Source organism: Peromyscus eremicus, chromosome 12 (assembly GCF_949786415.1).
Source record: "Peromyscus eremicus chromosome 12, PerEre_H2_v1, whole genome shotgun sequence".
Classification (NCBI taxonomy): domain Eukaryota; kingdom Metazoa; phylum Chordata; class Mammalia; order Rodentia; family Cricetidae; genus Peromyscus; species Peromyscus eremicus.
The window spans coordinates 32,949,507-32,974,730 of NC_081428.1; the positions used below are offsets into that span (position 1 = coordinate 32,949,507).

Genomic DNA, 25,224 nt, shown 5'->3' on the forward strand with positions numbered 1-25,224 from the left:
TATGACTACCTAGAAGATAGAATAATTAGAATCTAGTGAGAAGCCTTAGTGATAAGAGTATAGTAGTCAAGTGAGTCGGCATTCACCTTTAGTCAAGTCCCAGAAGGCTGAGGAAGGAGAATGATAAGTGTAAGGATACCTGGGGATAAATTGCTGTAGATTACCCTTGTTCATGATTTCACTTCTCTTGGTTTCAGTAGGCTGACATTAACTGTGGCTTAAAATATTAATGGAAAATTCCAGAAATAAACAATTCATAAGTGTTAAATAATTCATGGTTCTGAGTGGTGCGATGAAATGCCATGATATCTCTCTCTGACCCACCTGGGATTTGAACAATTTCTTTGCACACTATCTTTATATCCTAACATGCCACCAGCTTGTGAGTTACATAGCTGGTTCCATGCTTACCATGCAGACTGCTTGAGGACCATGGTACCTACTTGACTTTAGGAACATTATAATACATTATAACTAATAACTAATGTATTATCTTCCTTGCTTTATAAATTAAAACCCTTCATACAATTGAATGTAAAGTAAGATATACCGTCTATATAACAGTGCTGTGCATGTTTTCAGATGTCAACTGAGGAGGTCAGGAAAGACAGCTGGCATAAATGCTGACAGAGGAACACAGAACTGTCATTAAAACTTTATGTTTAAATAGGGAACAATGAGTAAGAGAGCAGTTATATTGCAGACTTTAAAGAAGACTTAGGTTGTAATGGAATAAATTGTATATCATACTGTGTACTACACTTGTGAAATGGTTGTGAACCCAAAAGATTTCCAAAGTCAACTGTTTAAAAATATAGATGTCTAGGTTTTTCTCTTGGAGCTTATTAGCCCATAATAATTAGGTATTACTTAACAGTTGAAATTCTGAGTTGTTGAAGAATCAGGAAGTGGATATTTCACTTGCTTCATGAACTGACAGCTCATTCCAATGTACAGAAAGTGAAAGTTCTGGAAATTGTGAGATTAAAAGCATTGAATCCAACATGGGTCATATGATAGGCCCTGACCTAAAGCTGAAAAACTAGAATTGAACTGAAAGAAAATATGTCAGCCTTCAGAAGATGGAGATGATGGTAAGCCTGGAAAAGATACAAAGAAGTATAATTCTAATACTATAAATGGGGTACACCAAAAATAGCGATGTATGTGACCAAAAGGGGAACTCCAGAGAATGACAAGTTTACAGGAAGTTGAATTGGGGTGGGATGATGGAGGACATTCAGCTATGAGAGATTATGTTAAATCAAACCCAGGAGTGTTTCTGGATTTAATAGAAATGTTCATGTCTGAAAAATACTGCAAAGGAAATACTCTTAAGTGGGCATTGTAATGAATGTTCAAGAAAACTAAAGAAGTAAAGATTTGGAAGGCATGTGTGACTCAAAAGAATAATCTTTCCACTATTTACTGTGTAACATTTTCCCATAGAGATAATTTTTAAAAGTCTTGGCTCACTTAGACAAGAAATACTGAGCCCTTTTTGTTATTACTTTAACTTACACAAACTCCTAACCACAGAGATACCTCAGATGTTCATTAGAAATTCCCAAACCCAAAAAGAGGAAGGTCCCAATAAAAACAAACACACCAAACCAGATCCTTTGGGAGTTGCATTTTAAAGTTTTCGCTTCCTGATTCGAAGGAAGGGCTGTATTTTAGTTACAGAATAAGAGGGCCTGCAGCTTGAAAAGCATCATAGTTCAAATAATGAACCCACCCCCTATCTGTCAGCCGACTTGGCATGCATCAGGGTTCATCTTGTCTCATACAGGTCACAAGCAAAGCATGCCCCATGTCTTCCACAATAATTTCACACAGGAAAAATTTTCCCAGGCAAAACCTTTTGAAACAACACTGATATAACTCATTTTTCTGTTTTTTCAGTACAGGGAGCCAGTGACATAGGTTACATTAACCATAAAACTGTTGTGTTTCTTCTATAGATAACTGAAGAAAAAATCTTTTAGAAAGTTTTTTTCCATCTTTAGGCTCCGTCTCAACTCTAAACTATTATGGATTATATCTGCCTCTCTGTCACATGCCTGAATTCAACATTGCATGTTTCTGACTCAAAAGCATTTCTTTGCTTTGAAAGCCATCAAGAGAATCATTCAGCCCCAAATTTCCATAAAGTTATGTCTCCTCACAACACAGAATGAAAAACACTGTGACAGAAGCTCTCAGAAGACACACGCTAGCAGAAAACAAAGGGAGAAAATATCTATCTGTCCAGTCACCTGTTAAGGCCACAACAACTATTATTTTCATGGCTAATGAACTATAAGAACCATGCACAAATCCACTGTGGCAGGAGTTAAGAATTTATTACTACTCACTCACATATAAATCCAGAAGAGCTTCATGGAAGACAGTTAGTTGTGTGATGTATGAACCTGACCCTCTGTACCAACCCCACTACATTTTGCTTGTATTTTTATTCTTTAAAGAAACATGAAGATAGTCAATATAAATTAGTTAAGTATGTTATTGATGTAATGTCTTCCTCTTGTATTGTTATATAAAGGACTCACCTACTAGTTTTACCTATGACAACAAAGCTAAGACCACATATTACCTTCCTTGTAAATGACAGAGAAACAGTTTCACATATCAAGACATATTTTATAGTAATGAAAAATTATTATCTTCACTTATTTCAAAATTTTCTGTCTACCTTTTTTCTCAATACATTATCTAGTTAATAATATTTGTGTGTATAAAAACTTATTAAAGTTATCAGTATCCAACCTGTCCTCTTAAATGGGAGAATAACCTTAATTATCTTTTGTTTAGAGCTTATTAAAGACACACAGTTAAAATCCTATGCGAATTTATGAATGTGTTCCCCAGTAACTACTGGTTTGCCTACTCAGCATTCTCATAAAGAAAACACATACTACAGGTAGAATCTTGGGCTTTGCACATACGAGGCAGTACTCGACCACTGAGTGACTTTATCCTTAATTTCTGTTTCTTCTGTTTTAGTTGAGCTTTGTTTTTTTTTCCCCCTCAAATGCAACCATTACCTTCATTGCTTCAAGTGTCAGTTTTGAAAAAACAGAGGAGCCGGGCGGTGGTGGCTAACGCCTTTAATCCCAGCACTTGGGAGGCAGAGCCAGGTGGATCTCTGTGAGTTCGAGGCCAGCCTGGGCTACCAAGTGAGTTCCAGGAAAGGCGCAAAGCTGCACAGAGAAACCCTGTCTCGAAAAACCAAAAAAAAAAAAAAAAAAAAACCAGAGGAATCCGAAGAAAATTAATCAAACTGATTCTATAATATGCATAATATTATATAAATAATATTAATAAATAATATATAAATAATGCAGTACTGTATTATTTACACAGACGAATTAATGGATTGCTGAATATGGAATTTAGCAATTAAGACAAGTCACCATTCTTACCTGAAAACTAAAGAAATATAATTCAAATGGCTTTTTCATTAGTATTATAAATTGTTTTAGAGCACATGAAGTATGAAAGAATTATGATTCAATATGTGAACTAAAAAGTGCTCTCAGAAACTTTAAAAAAACATTGATAAAATACAGTGTTCATAGAATTTGTCTTCCTGCATTATTTGGTTATGTCTGACCATTATTTACAAGGAGAGAGAAAAACAATTTCTGTTAATTAATTATTAATGCTAAAATATTGATGAGCATTGCCTAAGAGTAATGAGCTTTCAGCTGGTGAACCGGGGTGGACGTGCAGCAGCACAGCCAGGAGAAGGGGCGTGTATTGAGAGAGCAGAGCAAATGACTTAACAGGGGCCTAAAAGCAGCAATCAGAAAAGGTTCATTTAACATGGAGATGGCACAAGCTTCAAGCAATTGCCTCCACTTAAGTAAGTGTGGGATTACAAAAGGCTATTTATTACAGTCCAAAGGGGCCCTGCAGCTTGCTCAAAAGCTTTTGAAGAAATCCAACAGTTACACAGTCTTGCTCACTTCAGAAGCAGTAAAATTTGGGCAGACCCCAAAACTGCCTATGAATGCTTTCATTACAAAAGGTTAATACAATCCTCCTCCTAACTTTTCCTGGACCTGAATTATTTTCTCTCTCAGCTATTTACAAGGGGCAATATTAGACCTGGTTATTTTTCAAAACTACCCTGACATGTATTTTAATCATAATGAAGTATAATGTAGTTTCATGATGATACAGAATTCAATGTAAGGCTTCTTGTGCTTAAATGGAAAGGATTTCAACATTAACTTCTTTGAAACATTCGGAAAGCAGGTATTAAACGTTACTATGTTAAAAGATTTGCTTCAGCAGAAAAACTATAGAAACTTCTCCATTGTTTGTATAAGAATTCAATGTGGTTCCAAGGACATTGAGGGCTGTAGTCTATTTATTATTAGTGGTTGGATTACAAATTCATTTTTGTATTAGGGTAAGTAGAGAGAAAATAATTCTCAAATTTTCAACATAGCTGCTACTAATTTCTGCTATAAATATTGAATATGTTTATGTCAATTACAATGAAAATAGCATATTTTGTTTGAAATTAACTTCAGGGCAGCAAAGGTGGGTAGAGGGCAATTTGCCAATTAAAACAGAATATTGAATAGATGAAGAGTAGGCCAGAGAGGTAAATGACTTAATTGAAATAGAAAGATAACTATTTCTTAATAAGAAAGAATTTAAAATAAAATCAACTGATGCTTTCTTTCAAAAAAATTACATTTTTCCTTAGCATAAAATATTATATTTTCATTCCCAGGCCACTTGGGATAGTAGTGCTTTCATTAGAGCTTAAGGTAGCAATGGGATCTAACGAACAAAAAGAAGAGGAGGGTGGAAATATATTGTGATGGATGCTAACTGGAGTACTTCAGTGATGAGTAATGAAGGAAGCTTTACTTTTAAGAAAATAATAAACATGAGAGTCACCTGTCGATAGAGACAGTTTGAATGAAAACTTGGATATAAAGTTGTCATGTGGTGACTGCAGAAACACCTAATTAAGAGCTAGTATGTAACCTAGTGATGTTCTCTCTGGTGGGAAGACAGACCTATTTCAAATAGTGCTTGATTTTGTAAGAATTGCTAAGAATTTATAGTTTCTTTTTATCCTTTGTCAGTATAATTTCAATATTTTGAAGCATTTAATACAACTAAACCAACCAAGTTATAATGACAGAAAAGCCCTGTATTGGTCACTCTTGGATGATGTCAGAAAACATTATTTTTAAGTCAGAAGCAAATAAAATCGGTCGAGCATTTATTTAATTTTATTCAAATTATACATAGAAGTAATCAAAGAATGGGTGAGGGCAAGTTTCCTTTTTGGATTTAAGTGAACTAATAACTTACAAAAGAAAAGGGTAAAATAGTACCATTTTTGTAAGCCTGAAAAAAATAAGGCTTCTGTATGAGGCTGATAACATAAAAAAAACTAAACATTGCTAAAAATAATTAAAAATTGCTTCATTCATAATGAAAGGACTTCAGTGGCTAATGTATCTAAAACTTCCTGAGTGTTTGCTTGGTGTTTATAATGCAGAGTAGTATATTCAATTAGGGCAGAGTGCCATTGCTCCCAGCAAGGCATTTCAGTTATCTTGGGAAACAAGAGTTGTTGTAAGTACCAGGATGGACAGAATGTATTTTTCTTCTTAAAGAAAGGATTCTAAATGGAAAAATCTCTTCAAATACATTTCATCTTAAGTTGGAAATGAAGATGCCTGTATTACATCTATGTAGAAACCCTACATAGATGGGTTTCTATTACCATTTTATGATTTGCATAACATATGTAGAATCACCATTAAATAAGGTATTTGAAAATGTATCAGCATATTTAACACATATAGCAATCTTTTTATATTTCTTATTAATTTTTTCTTGAGAGATAAAAATTTAAAAGTAGAATATTATTTCTTGAATATGTATTTCATGAAATTTATGTTAGAAGTCAAGATTTACTGTAATATGTTATGTTTCATATTTAATGTATAATACACTAAATACTACCATTACCTGTGGATATCATGGGACTCCTTGTATATAATGGATTCCAGTCCACTTCCAGAGTTGCACATGAAAATGTTATCAATGAGAACGAGCTGAAGAATCTGGCATTAATAACTTTGCAACATTATAACAAATAGGTAGTCCTGATGTTTAGTTCCATATTTTAATGCATCGAGTATATTTCACTGCTTACATTATAGTAGCGGATTGAAAACATCTGCTCACTTGCCACTAGTCCACCAGCAGGAGAAAATTTCAGCTCATTTTCTATAGGCTGTCCTGCATCAGGGATACAATCCAGCTGCTGGAGCAGCACAGGAGGCCAGATTAATACACGAGAGCCTTGGAAATGGGGGGAAAAGGCCTTCTTTCCAAAGATTAGAGCAATGGAAAACTCCCTGTGCTTGATACCTTCTCTCTGTATTCTTAATCCTCACACCTCACTCTCTCCTCCCTTTATCTATTTACAGCTCCATCACCTGTCGTGACAATTAAGAAAGATCGGACCTCCAGAAATAGTATTTCTTTATCTTGGCAAGAACCTGAACATCCCAATGGAATTATCCTGGACTATGAGGTCAAATACTATGAAAAGGTAGGGGAAAAGGTGTTACAGGGTGAGATTGTGTAGAAGAAAACCGTGTTGTCTCATGAGATACATACACTCTTTCAAATATCCCAATGACGTTGCTTATAAGTGGTAGAGACCTGTTTATAACATGGTCATGTGACCTCTCTATTTTTTTTTTTTTGGTAGAAGAAATTTTAAAAAACATCTTGTCAATTCCTCTTTTTCTCTACAGCAAATAGTAACATTAAGGATGTCACTTTCAAATGTAAACCAGTTAGTAATGGCAATAGACAGGGCATTTAAGTATGTTCTTGTCAAAACTCCTGCTATAACAGCACTTTTATAGTGATTCCTCAGACAACTGATAAACATCATTTTAAAAAAATAGGTAATATAGGATAAAAATTCTAGGCATTAAAAATTGTGCATGCATAAATTTAATATTTAGACTACACACACACACACACACACACACACACACACACACACACACAAAATGCACTTATAGCATCCAGACATGAATTTAAAAATTGTTCCCAAATAAATATTTTGAATGTTTTAGTAAAATTTTTCCCACAAGATCTATCTTCTTTTATGCTTACTTTGCTAATGGGAATAAAGGGGGCCTGGTTTTGAGTATGAGAGCAATGATTTTTTAATGAGTAAGTTAATGATGTAAAAATGTATTCAACTCTGTTCATTAATGTAGTAGCTCAGATATCATCTGATCAGTATCCTTAGTTAATGACCACCTGTAATTATGAGCTAGAGACATGGTTCATTTGGTAAACAGTTTGATGTATAAGCATAAGGACCAGAGTTCAGATCCCTAATAACACATGAAAATCCAAGTGTAAACATGTACCCGGAATCCCTGAAGAATAGGAAAGGTGGATAGAGCAGGGTACCTAAGGAGTGTTGGCAAGTTCATCTAGGCATTCAGTTAGCTTCATGTTCAGTGAGAGACCCTGTCTCAAAGATAAGGCAGCAAGCAATTGACAAAGACAATCAATGTCAGTCTTTGGCCTCTGCAAATACATAAACTCAAAGGAAAGGAAAGTGAAAAAGAAGTATCTGTCCAATTATCACATGAACATATTCAAGAAGCAAAATAAACTTCTACATCTATTCATGTTTTAAACAATACTTGACGAAAGGAATTTTAATGTGCCATATAAACCAGGTAGAGCAGTGGTTTTCAACCTTCCTAATGCTGCAACCACTGAATACAATTTCTCATGTTCTGGTGACCCCCATCCATAAAATTACTTCATTGCTACTTTCATAACTGTCATTAAGCTACTGTTATAATCATAATGTTAATATATGATATGTAGCATATCTGATATGCAACTCCAAAGGGGTTGCACCATGCAGGTTGAGGATTGCTGCTCTAGAGGAAGCTGTGATTTTTTTGGGGGGGAAGTACTTTTTTTTTTTATTTTGGGAACTACTTCTAGACTTTTATGTGAAAATACTCTAAATATTCATCTCTAATCAATTACAATTAGTTACATTAAATGTAATATAGATATAGGTATAATAAGATAAATGATTTAAATGGTTAAAAGTTTATTTTATATTACTATTATAATTATTATTATTATTTGTTTTTTCAAGACAGGGTTCCTCTCTGTAACTTTGCGCCTTTCCTGGAACTCACTCTGTAGCCCAGGCTGGCCTCGAACTCACAGAGATCTGCCTGGCTCTGCCTCCCGCATGCTGGGATTAAAGGCATGCGCCACTACCGCCAGGCAAAAGTTTATTTTTTTTTTATATTCTAAGATTAATATAAGTATTTACGATTGGATATTCATGGGATATTTTTCTTCCATTTAACTCAGAAGAGGTATTGTATTTATAAGCTTAATCTTAGAATTACTTTAAAGTTTTATATCAGCTTTGATTTTGAAGAGAAGGTATATTCATAAGGATATTAGGTAATTCACAAGAGTGAAAGCTAATTTTTCCTGCTTAATGTACAGGATGTAAATCATCCCATACAAATTAGACTGATCATTTGTACCCAAATAATGAAATAATTAACATGACGTCTTTAAGCTTTTTATGCTTTATGACAAAATCCTAGATATCTACTATGATAACGTTATGAAGGTTTGATATTAACATGACTTTTTTCTATCTCCAAAGCAGGAGCAAGAGACGAGTTATACCATTTTGAGGGCAAGAGGCACGAATGTCACTATTAGTAGCCTCAAGCCGGATACTATTTATGTATTTCAAATTCGAGCTCGGACAGCAGCAGGATATGGAACCAACAGCCGCAAGTTTGAGTTCGAAACTAGTCCAGACTGTATGTATCACTTTGGTTTATGATAAGAAGTGGGGTACTGCAAAAACCTGATCAATTGTTTTTAACATTAGCCAAAAGTCATAAAGTGGAGGTATATTGAGAGGACCTTTAGCAAGTTGTATGTTCTTGTGTATGTGGTATTATATTGATGTGGTTGTAGATCTGTGTCCTTTTCTCTTTTAAGAGTTAAATTTATTTTAACTCCTGGAATTTTGTTAATTAGCAATAATTAACAGCTTTAACATTAGGTTTGTTTTAATCTTTAGTACACCCTATACATACAAACTAGAGAAAATGACTTTAAATTTTTAAAAATGTGCATAGAGCTTCATTTGTATCCATAAGCAATTTGAATAGATTTATCCATTTCACTCAAAGGTGGAAAAATTTCTCTAAATTGGCAAACATTTTTCTCAATAACTTTAGTTTTCTTGAAATGTACTTGTTTCTTATTTTAAAAGTCCTCTGCTATAATAGAATTGTTCAAAGGGTACTTATCATTACTACAGTGCTAATACAAAATAAATATAAGTGAAAGATTTATTTGAAAGAATCACAAATGAGATTAAAATTAATTGAGAGCAACATTTAAACACATGTGTACATAATTACATATGCATGTGCGTGTTGAGAGTGAGGCATACTTGAAAAATTTGTTCATAGGATAATAGTCATTAGTGTACTACATAGATTTTATCCCATGGGACAAAGAAATTTAATGATAAGGACTATTTTTCTATAAGATATGATTCATTGTATCTATAGTGAATAGATATTTTAATTAAATAGAAAAACCCATATGACACTAACAGTTTCATACTGCCAAAGCCACAGTTATGAAAATAGCCTTCAGAGATGATCAAAGATCCACACCAGTCAGACCCGGATTATCCTGGAAAGAGCCATGAGGCTCAGAACTCTACTGAAGTGAAACCTTATAATCTCTTCTGACCATTCTAATTTCCCATTTTTTCTGGCACTTGCATTTTCTATTTTCTAAATATTTTTGTTCCACTGTAAAAATCACATTAAACTGGTATAGTGATCTATCTATGCCTAGTGAAAATGCACATGGCTAATAACATGATCTGAGTTATTCAGGTATACTAATTTAATAGTGCTGGGGCTCACATCCTTGGGCAATAATGTCCATTTGCCTCTATGGATTCTAAGTTTCCAGGTAAATAGATTAGGGACACATATATATGCTCCCACTCTTTTGCTATGTCAAAGCAACATTCATCCCATTTAACCCTTCAATTTCCACATTAGTACATTAACAACAGCATGAATTAAAATGAGAAGAGCACACCAATTGGCTACTCAATACCAAATGGTCAGCCCTGAAAGCATACACACAAGTAACATTATACAATTTAGGAATTATATTGAGGAATATATATGTATATGCATAAATGCAAGTAACAATTCACAAAAAAAAGGAGGCCATGAATTTGAAAGGAAGAAGGGGGATATGTATATGGGAGGCTTCGGAGGAAACAAGGGAAAGAGAAAATGATGTAAAGTTATAATCTCTAAAATAAAGGAAAAAATGAGATGTGATTTTTTGCACAGTTTAGTTAAATTCTAGGAATAATGCATGTTTTGAGCAGAGAACTCATATCTTAATCCCATGGCTGACAAGAGAAGAGACAGAGCATTATATCTCCTTACCATTTCCTTTTCCTGTCTCAGTGAGCTACCTTAAATCAATTAGGCTACTTAAATAGTCCACAGAAAATTTAAATTATTGGTCATTAAAAATCACATCATACAGAATGAAGAGTAGAGCTGTCATCATGTGTTTATTAGCATTATGGAACCCAGGTTAAGCTGTTTATCAACTAATCACACATCTGTAGCCAGTAGACAGGAATACATATGGCAAGCGGTTAGGAAGATACAATTTCAAGAGCAAGGGCTTGATGGAGAGGTATATGAAATGTCAAAAGGTGGGATGCACTAGACGTTTGTGAAAATTATTGGGGTAAGATATTTATCAGGCATGTTGAAAAGAGGGCAAGAGGGAAAGACTACAGAGGAGGAGTGTCAACTGCATATAGATTGGACAGTCTCATCACACCAGGAAGGACCTAAAGTGGACCCAGGAATCCTTTACTGGTCCCACATCCCCAGATTTCAGCATTCCTGTCCCTGTTCTATTTAGTCACCCTGGAGGAGATGGTCTATGCTGGAAGATGGCAGTGGATACTACAAGCGCAGCAGCTAGAGGCTGCTTGTTCACCATACTCTGGGCAGTAGAAATATCCGAGCCCACAGTCCCCGCTATCACCTGCACAATGCTGAAAGCCATAGGAAGCTTGATGCACAAGATAAACAGTTTACACTCTGGTGTGATCTCCAGTCCCACACCAGCCTCTTTTCTCAGATGCATGGGGGACTCTAGTGAACACAGGGAACAGCTGCTCTGCCCTGCTGCTTATCTTGCATCTGTTAACTGCTCCGGAGAAACAGCTTGGTTTTGGTTTGTTTGTTTTGTTTTACTGTTTTTTTTAATTGAAAATGAAGTTATTTTCATACAATATATTCTGATCAGAGTTTTCCCTCCTCATTTCTTCCTGGAGCCTCCCTACCTCCCCATCCTTCCAATTCTCTCTCTCTCTCTCTCTCTCTCTCTCTCTCTCTCTCTCTCTCTCTCTCTCTCTCTCTCTCTCTCTCTCTCTCTATCTCTGCTTAAATTTTGATGTATCCTCCCGCCCCCACTTTCTCTTTTGAGTCAAAATTTCATCGTGTGTTCAATCACCATTTTGCCAGCACAATGAAATATGCAAATATTAGCTTGCACAGTGCTTTCCCAGGAACTTTGAGCATTTTGAAAGCCTGCAGATTAGGATGCTCATGAACTTTGTAATGTGTGAAACCAGAGACTTGGGCCCTAAATCTAAATGTCTTGTTTAAAACTTGTAGTCAGTCCTGAAGGTGTCAGAAACCAAGAGTTTGTGAACAATAATAGTACAGCAGACTGGTTTTATAAAAGAAATATTTGAATGGTGAGGGAAAAGAGAAGAAAGGCAAATAGAGAAAGGTTTTGAGCTCCCAATTATAATCTAGAAGACAAGTGAAGACACAAAATACTGTATCAAGAGTATTCAGTATTTAGATGTGCAATTATCAGGAGTGAAAAGAAGAGGAGACTTCATAATTGAAGTCTTGCTCTTACATAGCTGGATGCATGCTCTGGTGCCAGGACCACCACCATTATCTGGGATCTCATAAGCAATGCCCACAGCCTTAACTCTGGTTCCACAATACACAACTGGAATTTATTTCATCCCTCAGTGGTTTGTTGTTTACATTACACTTAGAGAAGCATTGGTCTGAAAATTCCATAAACTGTAATTGGGCAAAGAAATAGTTGAGTCTATGTGCACATACAATCTCTATTGATGGTGTTCACTTTAACAAAATTAGTCATTCCCAATTGTGTCTATGTTCCAATGAATATTAATGAACATAGAAAATTGAATTTCATAGAACTGTCAAATGTTATAAGATTTTGCTCTTTTGAGTTTTTTATACTTACCACAAAATGTAAAGCTTTTTTAGATGAGAGCTGTATATAATCTGGAAGATGAGTAGATTTGGCATTAGAGTCATTTCTACTTGCCTCCTTTATAAATTAATGAATCAATGAATGATGGGCTATTTAAGAAGACAGGAAACATAGGGAGAGTTTGTTGGTGATGTGATGTACATAGATCAGCATTTCATGACTTTAGTGCTCTTCAAATTGTATTTGAAACTGACAAGATAATAATCGTGTATATATAGCAAGTATGTATAAACTATGCATATATTTATATTAAAATATTTAATAGGTTAAGCTCCTAGAATTAAAAATTATCTTCTTACATTTTTCATCTTTTGTAGTGAGGGTTTTTAATATGTAACATGTTATAATAGCTGTAGTTACATTAGCATGAGTTTTGAAAAGTCCCTTCCACCTGGAACTTGGTTCCCACATGCCACGTTTCCTCCTATCACTCTCTCTGAGCCTCTGATATCTGCAAATCTTCTAACCATATGAGTCTAACTTTTATTAGACTCCGTGTGTGTGTGTGTGTGTGTGTGTGTGTGTGTGTGTGTGTGTGAACATGAAGTATTCGTCCTTTGCCTGAGTTATTTCAGTTCGTACAATACCTCCCAGCTTTATCCACACTGCTGTAAATGAAACTTGTCTTTGTTACTAAATAGCCATATCAGATTCAAAGGAAAATTCTTCTCAAAGCTCATTTGGTTTCTTACTGGAAACTCTACCTGTTCACTGTGATGGGCCAGTAACTTCTGTTTTATCCAATGGGTTTCATGCCAATATGGACAGACTTAAAACTGGCCACCATATTTTATATGTAGACACTCAAGTAATGTTGATGGTATGAAAACAGAGTAACTTATTATTAAACCAAATACATTAATGAGAAATTATGTTAAAAATTATGAGAGGTGTGTCTCTTTTTTGTTTGAAATTTAGCGAATTTCTCCAGTATTATTTCTGAAAGAGTTTCTATTTCTCAGATAGAAACTATTTCTCCAATAAGAGCAGGGTGTAGGAAGAATTTATAGTCACTGCCACGTAGCCAGTCATGGTGGTAATGTTTGTTCTTATATTTCTTTCCTTCAATCTCACAGCTTTCTCCATCTCTGGTGAAAACAGTCACGTGGTAATGATCGCTATTTCAGCAGCAGTGGCCATCATTGTCCTCACTGTTGTCGTTTATGTTTTGATTGGGAGGTGAGTTGATTTTGCTGAACTATTGACCTTAACTGTGGTTTTCTCTCATTGTCCTGTTTTTTTTAGAATGTGAAGTGTGTACTCAAAGAAGTCATTGAAGAGATTAGAATGTTTCTGTTCTAGATCCTTCTGTTTGTATTTTCATCCATTCTTCCTTTCAGTTTTATTTCTACATTTTTAAAAAATTTTGAGATTAGAGTATGTTTACAATATTTCATCCTTTCTTTTCCTCCCTCCAAAGCCTCCCATAATCCTCTACTTTTTCTCTGTCAAGTAATGGTCTTGTCATTTCATTGTTATCGAATGCATATATATATATATATATATATATATATATATATATATATATATATATTCCCAAATATAACCTGTTTAGCCTATACAATATTTCTTGTATGTATGTTTTCAGGGCTAACAGTTTGGTATTAGATAACCAGTTGGTGTGCTCTTCCTTTGGAAAGACTGTTTCTCCAGCTCTCAGTATTCCTTACCTGCCTGTAGTTTGTGTATATGTATGTGTGTAGGGTTGAGGCCTCATGGGCTTTCCACTGTCCACTTGAGCATGTCTACTGTTATTGTCTTTGTCTAGCCCATGTTTAGGGAGTCACTTTGATGAGACTTTGTGGGTGTAACTTCCAACATTACACTGTCACAACAAACATCCCGATCTCCATTAGTTCTAATCCTCACCCTCTAACACAAAACACTTCTTTTGACCCCCTAGTCTCCACCTTCTTTTTCCAATTATCCCCTCACTCTTCAAATAACCCCAGATTTCCTTGACACTTTCTCACCCCAAACACTGGTAACAGGCCACAGCACTAATCATTACCAATGGAGACTTTATCCTTTATTCATTCCAACAGTAGTTGTTAAAAATACTATAAACACATTCTAACGCTATTATAAAAGCTGAACTGGAGGTGTCTGCTCAGTGGGGAGGCAACTCTACATATCTCCTCATTAGGCAGCCTTCCAGGGTCCCCCCAAAAAGAAGCTTTCGGGGGAGGACTTAGAAATATAGCATCAGTTAAACTTTCACTAAAATATTGTTTCAAGGGAAAGCTTTATTGGGGGGTCTTTACATATTCCGAGCATGGATAGTGCATTTATGTATTTTCTTGCTTTGTTTTGCCTCTAGGTTCTGTGGCTATCACAAGTCAAAACATAGTTCAGATGAGAAGCGGCTTCACTTTGGGAATGGGCACTGTGAGTTTCCAAACTTTGTTTTAACAATTCAGCTTTAGCAGTTGTTGATTTATGATTGAGTAACCTCCCTTCAACAAAAAGAATTCTAAAGTAGTCTTATGAGGGGAAAATGAGCAAATTAAATTTATTTTAGAAAGATGAGGAAACCCATGGCTCTACATTAAGTGATTTTTTCCCATGGCTGCATTTCAGCATACTTAAAGTGAAGGGTAACCTGTGGTTTATGTCCGTCATGAGTCCTGAGAAATGTAGTTGACTCTGCATGGCCGAAATGAAAGCATATCCTCAACTTCTTCATTAGTAATTCCGGGCAGAAACCTGAATAGGAGCATTTTCCCTCTCTTGACTGCCAAGTAAATATAAACAACCAATGTTTATGTGAAATGCCTTACTCCATTTGTTCTTTCAACCAGGAAAGAGCTTTTAGGATAAACTGTTTATTTGAAGTACGTGTCATCTGATTGGTAGGAAAGACAAGATTTTTCTTCTCAATTTCTATACCAACCAATTTTAACCTCTAGTAATAGAAATACACTTTTCAGTAAGAAAACGTTGCATCTAACAAAAAGATGTATTTTTTTCCTTATCCCCTCTGGTGAAATGAATCATTTCATGTTGTCTACTTTTCCAAATCAGCTTTATTCAGGGGGGCAAATACTAATCAGTGGCCTTCAGAGAAATGGCAAGATCTCATGGAAGTTAGCAAAAGTCCAGACTGATGCTCACTTGTCTGAAATATCTTTATAGAAGTAATAATGAAGTCTTGTAAGCAAGAATTACTTTAGCATTTGCTATTGCCTTTTAAAAATGTCTCCAAATAGAAAGGATGCTTACTATCAGTTACTGATTTGGAGATCTAAAAAAATTATCATTGTAGCTATAACTCATGTAAAAACAATTATTTCCTAGTTTACATGTAGAAAGCAAACAATAGATTGGAACAAAAGAAAAAAGAATGTTTATGAAAATGTAAATTTATGTGTGGAAGCAGTACAAGAGTTTACAGACACAGTATTTTTTGTTCATTTCATTGTACAGTTGCAATAAAATATTCATTTTATAATAAAACACCAAGGTTTTATCTTAATTTAATGCCACATCTATGAAGGTTACTCCAACTCAGGTGAGTTAGCTTACCAAATATACCTAGTGAAATCATCAAGTTACAGAAGAGTGGGCTTCTGTTTCTTCCTAGTTTGACTCAGTTGGGCCATTTGATTCTTATCACCTGAATTCTTCTTAGTTAGAGGTGGACGGTTACTGTGACTATTTTCTATACTGGACCATGCTGACTTAACTATCTTTACGAGGATCATAAGCCTTATGAATATAGACTTTGATAAATGTCTGTCAGCAATTCCAAGTAAGTTCTAGTATTTTGTTTTTTTATGGCTGAGTTTCTTAAAACATTTTTTTTCAATGCACCATATCTTTACAATAGACAAAATTTTTTAAAAAATGCATATTATCTCAGCTTTAAAACTATAAAGCAACTATATGCGTGTCATAGACTTTCTGCCTCTCAATACTACAGCTGGTTTATTTCAGACCATTTATTTGGTATTACTTTAAAAAGCTCTAGCTATGAACTATTCCCTCAAGCCTTGTTACAAATCCTATAATGTTGCTTCAAAAGAAAAGAAATGTGTTTTGCCTCTTAAGATCCTGTCCCCTTGCCCTTACTGCCTGGGCATTTTTTTTCACTCTTTTTTTTTTTTTCTGTCCTTAGGGCAACTCATGCTGGTAAAATGGAAATGTAAATTATTGTGTTTGCACAGAATGAGCTGTAAAGTAGTGCAGCTTAACACGTGCGCATGTGTTTATTATCTGGTTTTCATGGCAGAGCCCAGTTACTCTGTATGGTGCCCTTAATTATTGGTGTGAAGGGATTACTTGCATTGCAGCCCAAACCTCCTGGTTCCCAGAACGTCAAGGGTGAGCAGTTAAAAATCAGCAGCCAAAGTCCCTAGTGAACAGACCATTTTACTCATGGATGTGTGTTTATGTTTATAATTTTTCACAAATGTCATGTGGATGGAAAATCAATTTACTTTATGCTAACTAATAGAAGTGAATGTGATTGATTTTGAGGGAAGAATGATTATCCAAGCTTCATATTATTTAGTGAAACATATTTTTTCTCTAGGGTTGACTTTAAAAACTCAGTTGAGAACTTTTTAAAGCAACAGTTTATTTTTTTTAAAAATTTCAGACATTGCATTTCACCAATTAAATAAATTCTAATGCCAGAAACTCCCCCTAAAATGAGCTTTATTGTTCAAATGTAACAAGGTCAAAGATTTGCAATTATTTAACAAAAATATTCAACGTTATATAATGTTCAAAATGTTATTTTCTTTAAGAGAAAAGCTAGGTTCTTTTACTGTTCAAATGTAGAAGCAGATCAAAATACATCAGAGAATCAGTAATCCTAAGTGAGTATTTAAATGTAACCAAACTCTGACTAAAGCTAAAAGATTCTAACACATATTTACTTCCTAAAATATTATAGTAACTCAGTGGTTTCCAAATCAAGAAATCATAACAGTTTTCCTTAGGCACAGTGTCTGAGTATTGATAGTATTGATAGGAGCTGTATTAGCTTGCTATTAAAAATAATAGATCCTTGTGTCAATTTTTTTGACACCATCCATTTTTATAGAAAAGAATAATAGTTTTATGAAATAAATCAGCCTTAAAGAACAAATATACTATGGAATGCTGGGCTCACTGGCAATGCTCTACTGCTACCTTTAGCACAACTACTAGCACTTGTATAATACTCAGTAAAGCTAACTCAGACATCTATTGGGTCTATACAATCCTTAGTCACATGTTTGGAAAAGAGATGCTCCAATTCTAAAGTAATTTTCGGAAATTACGGTGTCTGATTTTATTTTATTTTTTTTAAATGAAAAGAAGATGTCCTTCTATATTTAAGTATAATTAAACAGAAAGCTAGATCTTTTAAGCATCCATGGTTCATATTAAAACAATATGATTCATGTTGCCAAAATTAAAATCATCTATAATGTCAACAAATGTAATGTGGCAATCAATTTTCATCCTTAATGTTAGAGTGTGTTCATGGATTGATCTTATGTTCTTGTTTGAAAAGTTTTCTTTTTAGAGAAAGATTGTTTGAACATTCCTTTATGTTACCTTTTTTTTTCCAAATGTGATCATTTTTTTCCAAATCCCATAATACTAAATAATATGGAAAAGATTTACTTATGGATTGTTTTATATTTTATTTATAGAAAGCCATGAGATGTTCACATTCTGAATAATTCAATAAATAAATATAGCATGAAGTTACATGTATGATTTATGCTTGAGACAGCATTTCAAAATAACTATTAAGCTTAAAAGCAATATTTATGTTGACTTTAGTTACGTTGAAAGTCATATGTGATTTCTGTCCACTGATAGTATCCTGATATGTACATAAAATATACAGCCTGATTTAAATTTTCAGTTCAGATAGGTGAACTCATTTGTGAATAAATAAAAACAACAGTAGTATGGGAGATGTTTTGCTTTCTGAAATATTTTAGTTACTTCATACTTCAGTCTCTCTTCTGCCTCTGGAGCATATTTGTGTGTTTTGATTTACTGTCAGATAGTACACAAATATCTATTTGGCTAGTCTAGTGCCTCCGAATCAGAAATGTTTAGTAGCACAGTGGCATGACGACATTTGATAGTAATTACCTTGCCTACTCATGTCCTTGTCATCTTCCTTCTTGAGACCTGCATTTCAATGTCCCCTCCCATTGTTTTAGCAGGGGAGATACCTTAGTTTTGCTTCCATTTTATGGTATATCATAGACAACTTTTTAAATTTTTTTCTACGCTTACTGCAACATTTATATCAGATTTTTAATTATTATAGAGTAGTATTCAGTAGACTAACAATCAATACAACTTAATAGAGTAAAGATGTTTTCAGTAACTAATATTTTGAAATTCACTCCATAAAATCATGCTTTTCTTTTTTGAATAGTAAAACTTCCAGGTCTCAGGACATATGTTGATCCACATACATATGAGGACCCTACACAAGCTGTTCATGAGTTCGCAAAGGAGTTGGATGCCACCAACATATCCATCGACAAAGTTGTTGGAGCAGGTAACTAACATGTCAATAGCTCTCCTAACAAGTTGCTAGTCATGAGTTTTCAACTAGCAGTAAGAATGCTACATGAGGAAAACGAGCTTGCTAACTTTTTTGAGACCTATGTATATTCCTATGGAGAAAGTCATTTTCTGATTTCATGATCAAAGACAGGCAATAAAAAAATGCACCATTTAGTGGAATGCAATGATTTCAAAGGTGCCAGACTTACCGTCTCTCGGACCATGGCTGCCTTTCATTTATTGAATTCCGGGGACAGCAGTGGCAGCGGCTAAAAGCTGATCCTGTGTCACAAAGCTACTGACTAACTGGGGACAGCAGGATAAAAGTGAGTCTTGTGATAAACAAGACTAGTAATTGTAAATCTTGATTTTGATTTTAAATGTCTCTTTCAAATTCAGAGAACCAACAATCAAAAATAAAAGGCTGACACATTTGGCATAAATCCTATATGACTGTTTTGAGTGTATGTTTTAAATAATGTGAAATACATCACTTTAGTACTCACCTCATAGGTTTTTCCACAAATGGCACTAAAGCTCTCTGGAAGTGTTCAGATAACCCCATGAAAGGAAAGGAACTCCTGTTCTTGCTTTTCGTTCTACTTTATGGTGCAATTCCTATTTTCCCAACATCTATAGTGACATATTCTAACTTGAGTTCTGGAAAACAATTGGTTACTCAAATATTACTCCTTCATTCTTTCCACTCCGAGGAACACTAGAGTTATAGACTATTGCCGGGAAGCAAGGATTAGTTCTTCCTGGCTTCCTTCAGTGGCTTTGTCAACTTACAGCATAAGTCATTGCTTTGGAAACAATGGAGATTTTCTTTCTCAACATAAGGTAAAGTCAGGGGTTAAAACTTCCTGAAGAGACTTAAACAATTTGTTGTGATGGAGCTGGTAAGTCAATAGAATATTCTGCTATTTTGTAGGTCAAACCACTCATTCGGGCAAAAAAAAAAAAGTAAATAAATAGAAGATTATCACCCTTCTTTCTAACCGATACAAAAGGCACCATACTCGAGAAAACCACAGCAACATAACACCATAAACGGACAAAATTATCACACAGTTCATTAAAACACACTTTAAAATAACCTCTTTCTGGTTACTACAAGATTAATTTTTAAATATGATACAATACAGGTCTAATAATCTGTAAAACAATAGGAAGAGATTCTGTGGGAGGCACTATTTTGTAACAATCATGGCTGCCATGGGAACAGAGAACTATTTGCCACAGGCTTCTGCTCAGAGGAAGCTCAGCATATCTATTGGAAGAGGGATAGGTAAATCTTATCATTAACCCGGTAGGGTCCTAATAGTTCAGGGAAATTTTATATCAACTCTATTGGAAACTTTAAAATTCAGCAATATTTTATGTTCAACAATTTTTAGATCATTTGCACATCAAGACAACTTTACGGGGGACATCCAGGCTAAGAAAATACTTCTTCAGTAAGCTTTTAGATAAAACTGGCTATGCTTCATTTGATATTGTTATATTATTGTTCTCCTCCCAGAAGCCTAGAGAACTTTATAGCAAGTGTGTCAATAATACAACAAACCAATACTCCAATAAAGTGAATGGAGAGCAGATGCTTTCCCTCTCATTTTCAGTGAGCCTAAGTCTATAGCCAATTTGGCCCTCACAGTAAAAAGAGAATAGTTTCAAACATCTGAAATTAATCCAGTGTTCAACCCTAATATCTGTACTGGCCCACTGATAACCCTGAGATAATGTTAGCTGTTAGAATAAGGAATGCAAAGCCTGAGAGATGCTTCTCTCAATTTTCCTCTTGCATTTTCATGATATGGTGACTTAAACCATGTCGGGCTCCTTGAAAGGCCCATGAATAGCCTGGGAATGCCTAGGGCACTTTATATTGCTATCTTCCAAAATATTTTTGAGCTTATGGACTATACCTTGAAAGTGAAAACATGTATACTTTAATGAAATTATTTAAAAGTTGCAATTATTCTGTTTTGATTATTTTGGTGTGCGTGTGCGTGTGCGTGTGTGTGTGTGTGTGTGTGTGTGTGTGTGTGTGTGATATGTATGTGCATGCATAGGTGCAATCACATATGCCTGTACACATTGAAGACAGGGCTTGACTTTGGATGGTTTCCTTTTGATTTTGTTTTGTGGTTGAGATACAGACTTTCACTTAATCTGGAGCTTAAAACTGAGGCTGGACTGAGTGACCAGCAAGCCCAGGGCTTCCCCCTGTCTCTGCCTCCTCCCAGCATGATATTGTATGCCTGACTTTATCCTGGGTGTTAGGGTTCCTAACCCAGGATGTCATGCTTGCAAGCAAGCACTTTACCCACTAAGCCATCCCCTCAGCCCCATGAATCTTTAATTTTTGATTATATTTTTCTTTTATATTCTAACAGGTGAATTTGGAGAAGTTTGCAGTGGTCGCTTAAAACTTCCTTCAAAGAAAGAGATCTCCGTAGCCATCAAGACCTTGAAAGTGGGCTACACAGAGAAGCAAAGGAGAGACTTCCTGGGAGAAGCAAGCATCATGGGACAGTTTGACCACCCCAACATCATCCGACTGGAAGGAGTTGTCACTAAAAGTAAGTAAAATCGCAATGCCTAATTTTGTTTATGCTGAGTAGATATTGCATAAACTCAATCATTGAAGGATTTTCACATCACAAGTAGCCTGGGTCTAACTAACATTCTGTCTTGGAGGAACACATATTTTTCTGGCAATAGATTGAATAGCAGTGCTGTTCTACATCACAGAAACCTTTGACTTTTGACATTAGTCACTTGATTGAAAGCTTGTCTTGAAGAGAATCGCAGAGAACAATCTCATTCGCAGAGTAGCAGGATAAAGAATAGCTGGATTTTGAATGAACTCCCAACTAGCTGCCTTTTCTTGTGTTACTCACCAGCTTGGTTGAAGCTCTCAGATCATTGCCCCCTTATTCTCCTCCTGCCTGTAGGAAAATTATAGGAATCTTGGGGATGCTTCTAAGATGTGAGATTGGGATTTAGAGGAAATCCAAGCCTTTCTTTGTTTCTCCGTGGATTTCAGGTAGTTCTGACCTAGGCTTCCAGGTGCATTTCTGGCTGTGCTGGGGAGCCTCTGGCTCAGAGCCATCACAGAGGTCTGGATTTATTTCCATGATGATTTCTTCAGCCAGGCTAAGGGGATCCTGTGAGGCAGATCTGTGATTATTGGCTCCAGTCCCAAAGAAAACCTCTTGAGAATGCACTGGGAATTTTTTTTCTCAAGATTTTGAAGCACAGGGTGAAGAATAAGTGAAATTGGCAACAGACTCCATACAGTGAATGACAACATATGGCAGAAAATTTGGCATCCTTCAGGGGATAATTCACTGGCACCACATTTCCATACTCTATGGTTACCAACAGACATTACTCGTTATATTTTGCACAATGTTATTTTTCTTTAACATTACGTGCAGTCCTTTCCAAGTGGCACTGATACCTTCTATCATTTTAGTGTAGCTAAAAATGATTTCCTTCTACACAAGTGCATGGCGTAATTAAAGCATACTTTGATTTTCATTTGAGTTTCCATATGAAATAAATAGAATTGAGGACTTACCAATGTATAATAATTTAAATATATGCAACATAACTATGTTAAATCTTGTATTTATTTCTTGCCTCTGTACTCTTAACTATCAGCCTATATTTAGTAATACCGAAATATTCATTGATGAAAATATTTTTGTTTCAGCAATTAATTAAAACATTAATAGTAGAAGTGGGGATTATGAAAATGAGTGATTCTGTTGTTCCTCCAGGGAAAGATCATAGTGCTTTAGATGTACAAGATCACATTTCATTGGATTTTCAGTGTCACTTAGACATTTAATGTCCTTCATGACATCTTGATCAAGTGGTTGCTCTGTGGATCTGGAGCCCAACTGGGAAAGTCAATCCATTTGTACTTGTGCAGATATTCGCACTATTCTCAGTTTACAGTTTTAGTTTCTCGTGTTACTTCGTGAAGGGCCTGCTGGTTTTGACTTTGAGCTGTGCTACACTTCCATCGCCACTACTACCTGGTGCAGAAGAATCGATCATTTCTCTTTTCCATTTTCATGGACAACCAGACAACATAAGGTTCTTTTTTAGAAGTCACTACAGATGTTGAGAAATACAGTTTTCTATTTTTAACTCTATCCCCAAACACGAGAATAAAAACAGATTTTCATGTTTTAATTTTCTTATTTTAGCATGGATTTAGTGTGTGTGTGTGAGTGTGTGTGTGTGTGTGTGTGTGTGTGTGTGTATTAGGACACATGTGTATCATAGCACATGTGAGTAGGTCAGAGACAACCATAGAATGTAATTCTCATCTTCCACTATGTGAGTCCTGCAGACCTAACTCAAACCATCCAAATTGGAGACAAATGCATTTGCCTGATGAGCCAGCTCACTAGCCCAGGTTTCATGTTATATTCTTATATTACACTTAGTAATCCTATTTCTTGATTTTGAAAATATAATTTGCCAATTTCCATGGCAAAACACCACCATCTCAAGGTTCTGAAACATTTTGCATTAATTTGTTACTGTTAAACCCTAACACAAGGGGCTGGGCAGATGATCCAATAGTTAAGAGCACTTACTGTGCAAGCATGAATAATCTCATTTTTAAATCCTCAGAATTCATGCAAAAAGCATGGCCACATGTTCCTCCGACTGCAGTGCTGAAAAGGAAGAAGACAGGAGGATCACTATGTTTGCTGGGCATAAAGTGAGCACCTCAGGTTCACTGACAACCTCATCTCAAGGGAATGAGACAGAGACCAATAGAGAACAGCAGATATCCTCCATTGGCACAGGCATGCTTGTGCACAGTTCCATTTACCACACTAAAAAACTAAATAAGTAAATGAAAAAAACAAACAAACAAGATAAAATACCTCAGAGATGACAGGGATAATGACTAAATTTAGCCCTGGATCAAAATAGATATATTTAATTTTCCAGTGTGTCAGGAATAAAAAAATGAATTGATTGAAAAAAGTGAAATACATGTATATGCATATATGCATGTAAAAACAATTAAAAAAAAAGCAGGCCACAAATTTGAAAGAGAGCAAGGAGAGGAATGAAGGAAGGAGAGGGAAAAGGGAAATGATGTAATTATATTGTAATATTGGAAAAATAAAATGTAATGTAAAAATTACAAAACAATGAACATGTAAATAAGTGAACTTAAGAGAAAAAGGAAGGTGTAGGAAGGTAAAGAGCAGAAAGTGAACGAGAAAGGGAGGGGCAATATTTACTGGTAGTAGGCGTCCAGTGTCATTGAATTCAGTGTATTTTTCACAGAAGGTCAACTACATGACTGATTGCTTCAATCAGAGAGTGATGGAGAAAATGATTTCGTTTTAGTCTGGATAGAATCATCACTAATTTTTCCAGCATATACATTTAAGAAAGAGTGGGTAAAGGTCACCATCAAACAGAATGCTAGGCCTAAACTGATGAGGGGTTCTATTGTTTCACCCAGCAGGCATTGTTTCCTTTGAATCCAGTGTGATGAGTTAGTAAAAGCAACCTGTCCTGCTGAGACTTAAGAACATGTTTACTGCATCAAAAGCAACACAAAACAGCAAACATTCCAGGAAATGTCCTTTGCATCCCAAAAGAGAAAAATACTTTGAATTACAATAACCAAAAAGAAATGACAACAACAATAAAATATCTAAAACAACCCCCAAGACAAAAATGTAGGAAAAAGTAAACATATTTGAGATCAAAAAGGTGTTCAAAATGCAGGTAGCATATGTTGAACATCTTACTCAAGTCTGATGCTGGAATGTTCTGGTGTCAATTACAGCTACCTCCTTGGAGCGAAAGTTCTAAATTTGCCGTATCTCTCTGCTCAAATAAGAACATGAGCATCTGCCAAGCCCACTCCATAAATACAGCCACCACATGCGCTGTAAACATAATAGAGTGGTCGGCTTAGAATTCAATTGTGAGCTTCTCAGTGGCATGTTTAGAAGCTGGAAGTCTGGCCTCCTGCAGTGGCAGAAGGAAATACAAACCTTTTAGTATCGATTTAATATGTTTCATTTAATACACAATCGAGTTAATCTGCCTCTAAAAGTTAGTTGTTCTACTGTCCTTTTTGTTTCCTAAAGCTCTTTGACTCCCAAAGCTTTTCAGTCTACAAAGTACAGAGAGGCCTCTGCCCCCACAAGCAGAGTGAAGGGGAACTTACTTTTC

The 25,224-nt window shown here is 35.4% G+C and overlaps 1 protein-coding gene across 1 annotated transcript in view; it reads left to right on the top strand.

The window, feature by feature from the left end:
* Positions 1-25,224, top strand: part of Epha3 (EPH receptor A3) — a 132,376-nt gene that overhangs the window by 62,437 nt on the left and 44,715 nt on the right. The window contains exons 4-9 of the mRNA XM_059277717.1: positions 6,474-6,598; positions 8,726-8,888; positions 13,539-13,641; positions 14,783-14,850; positions 18,857-18,982; positions 21,390-21,575. Coding sequence (XP_059133700.1) covers positions 6,474-6,598; positions 8,726-8,888; positions 13,539-13,641; positions 14,783-14,850; positions 18,857-18,982; positions 21,390-21,575 — 771 coding nt within the window. The remainder of the gene's footprint in view (positions 1-6,473; positions 6,599-8,725; positions 8,889-13,538; positions 13,642-14,782; positions 14,851-18,856; positions 18,983-21,389; positions 21,576-25,224) is intronic.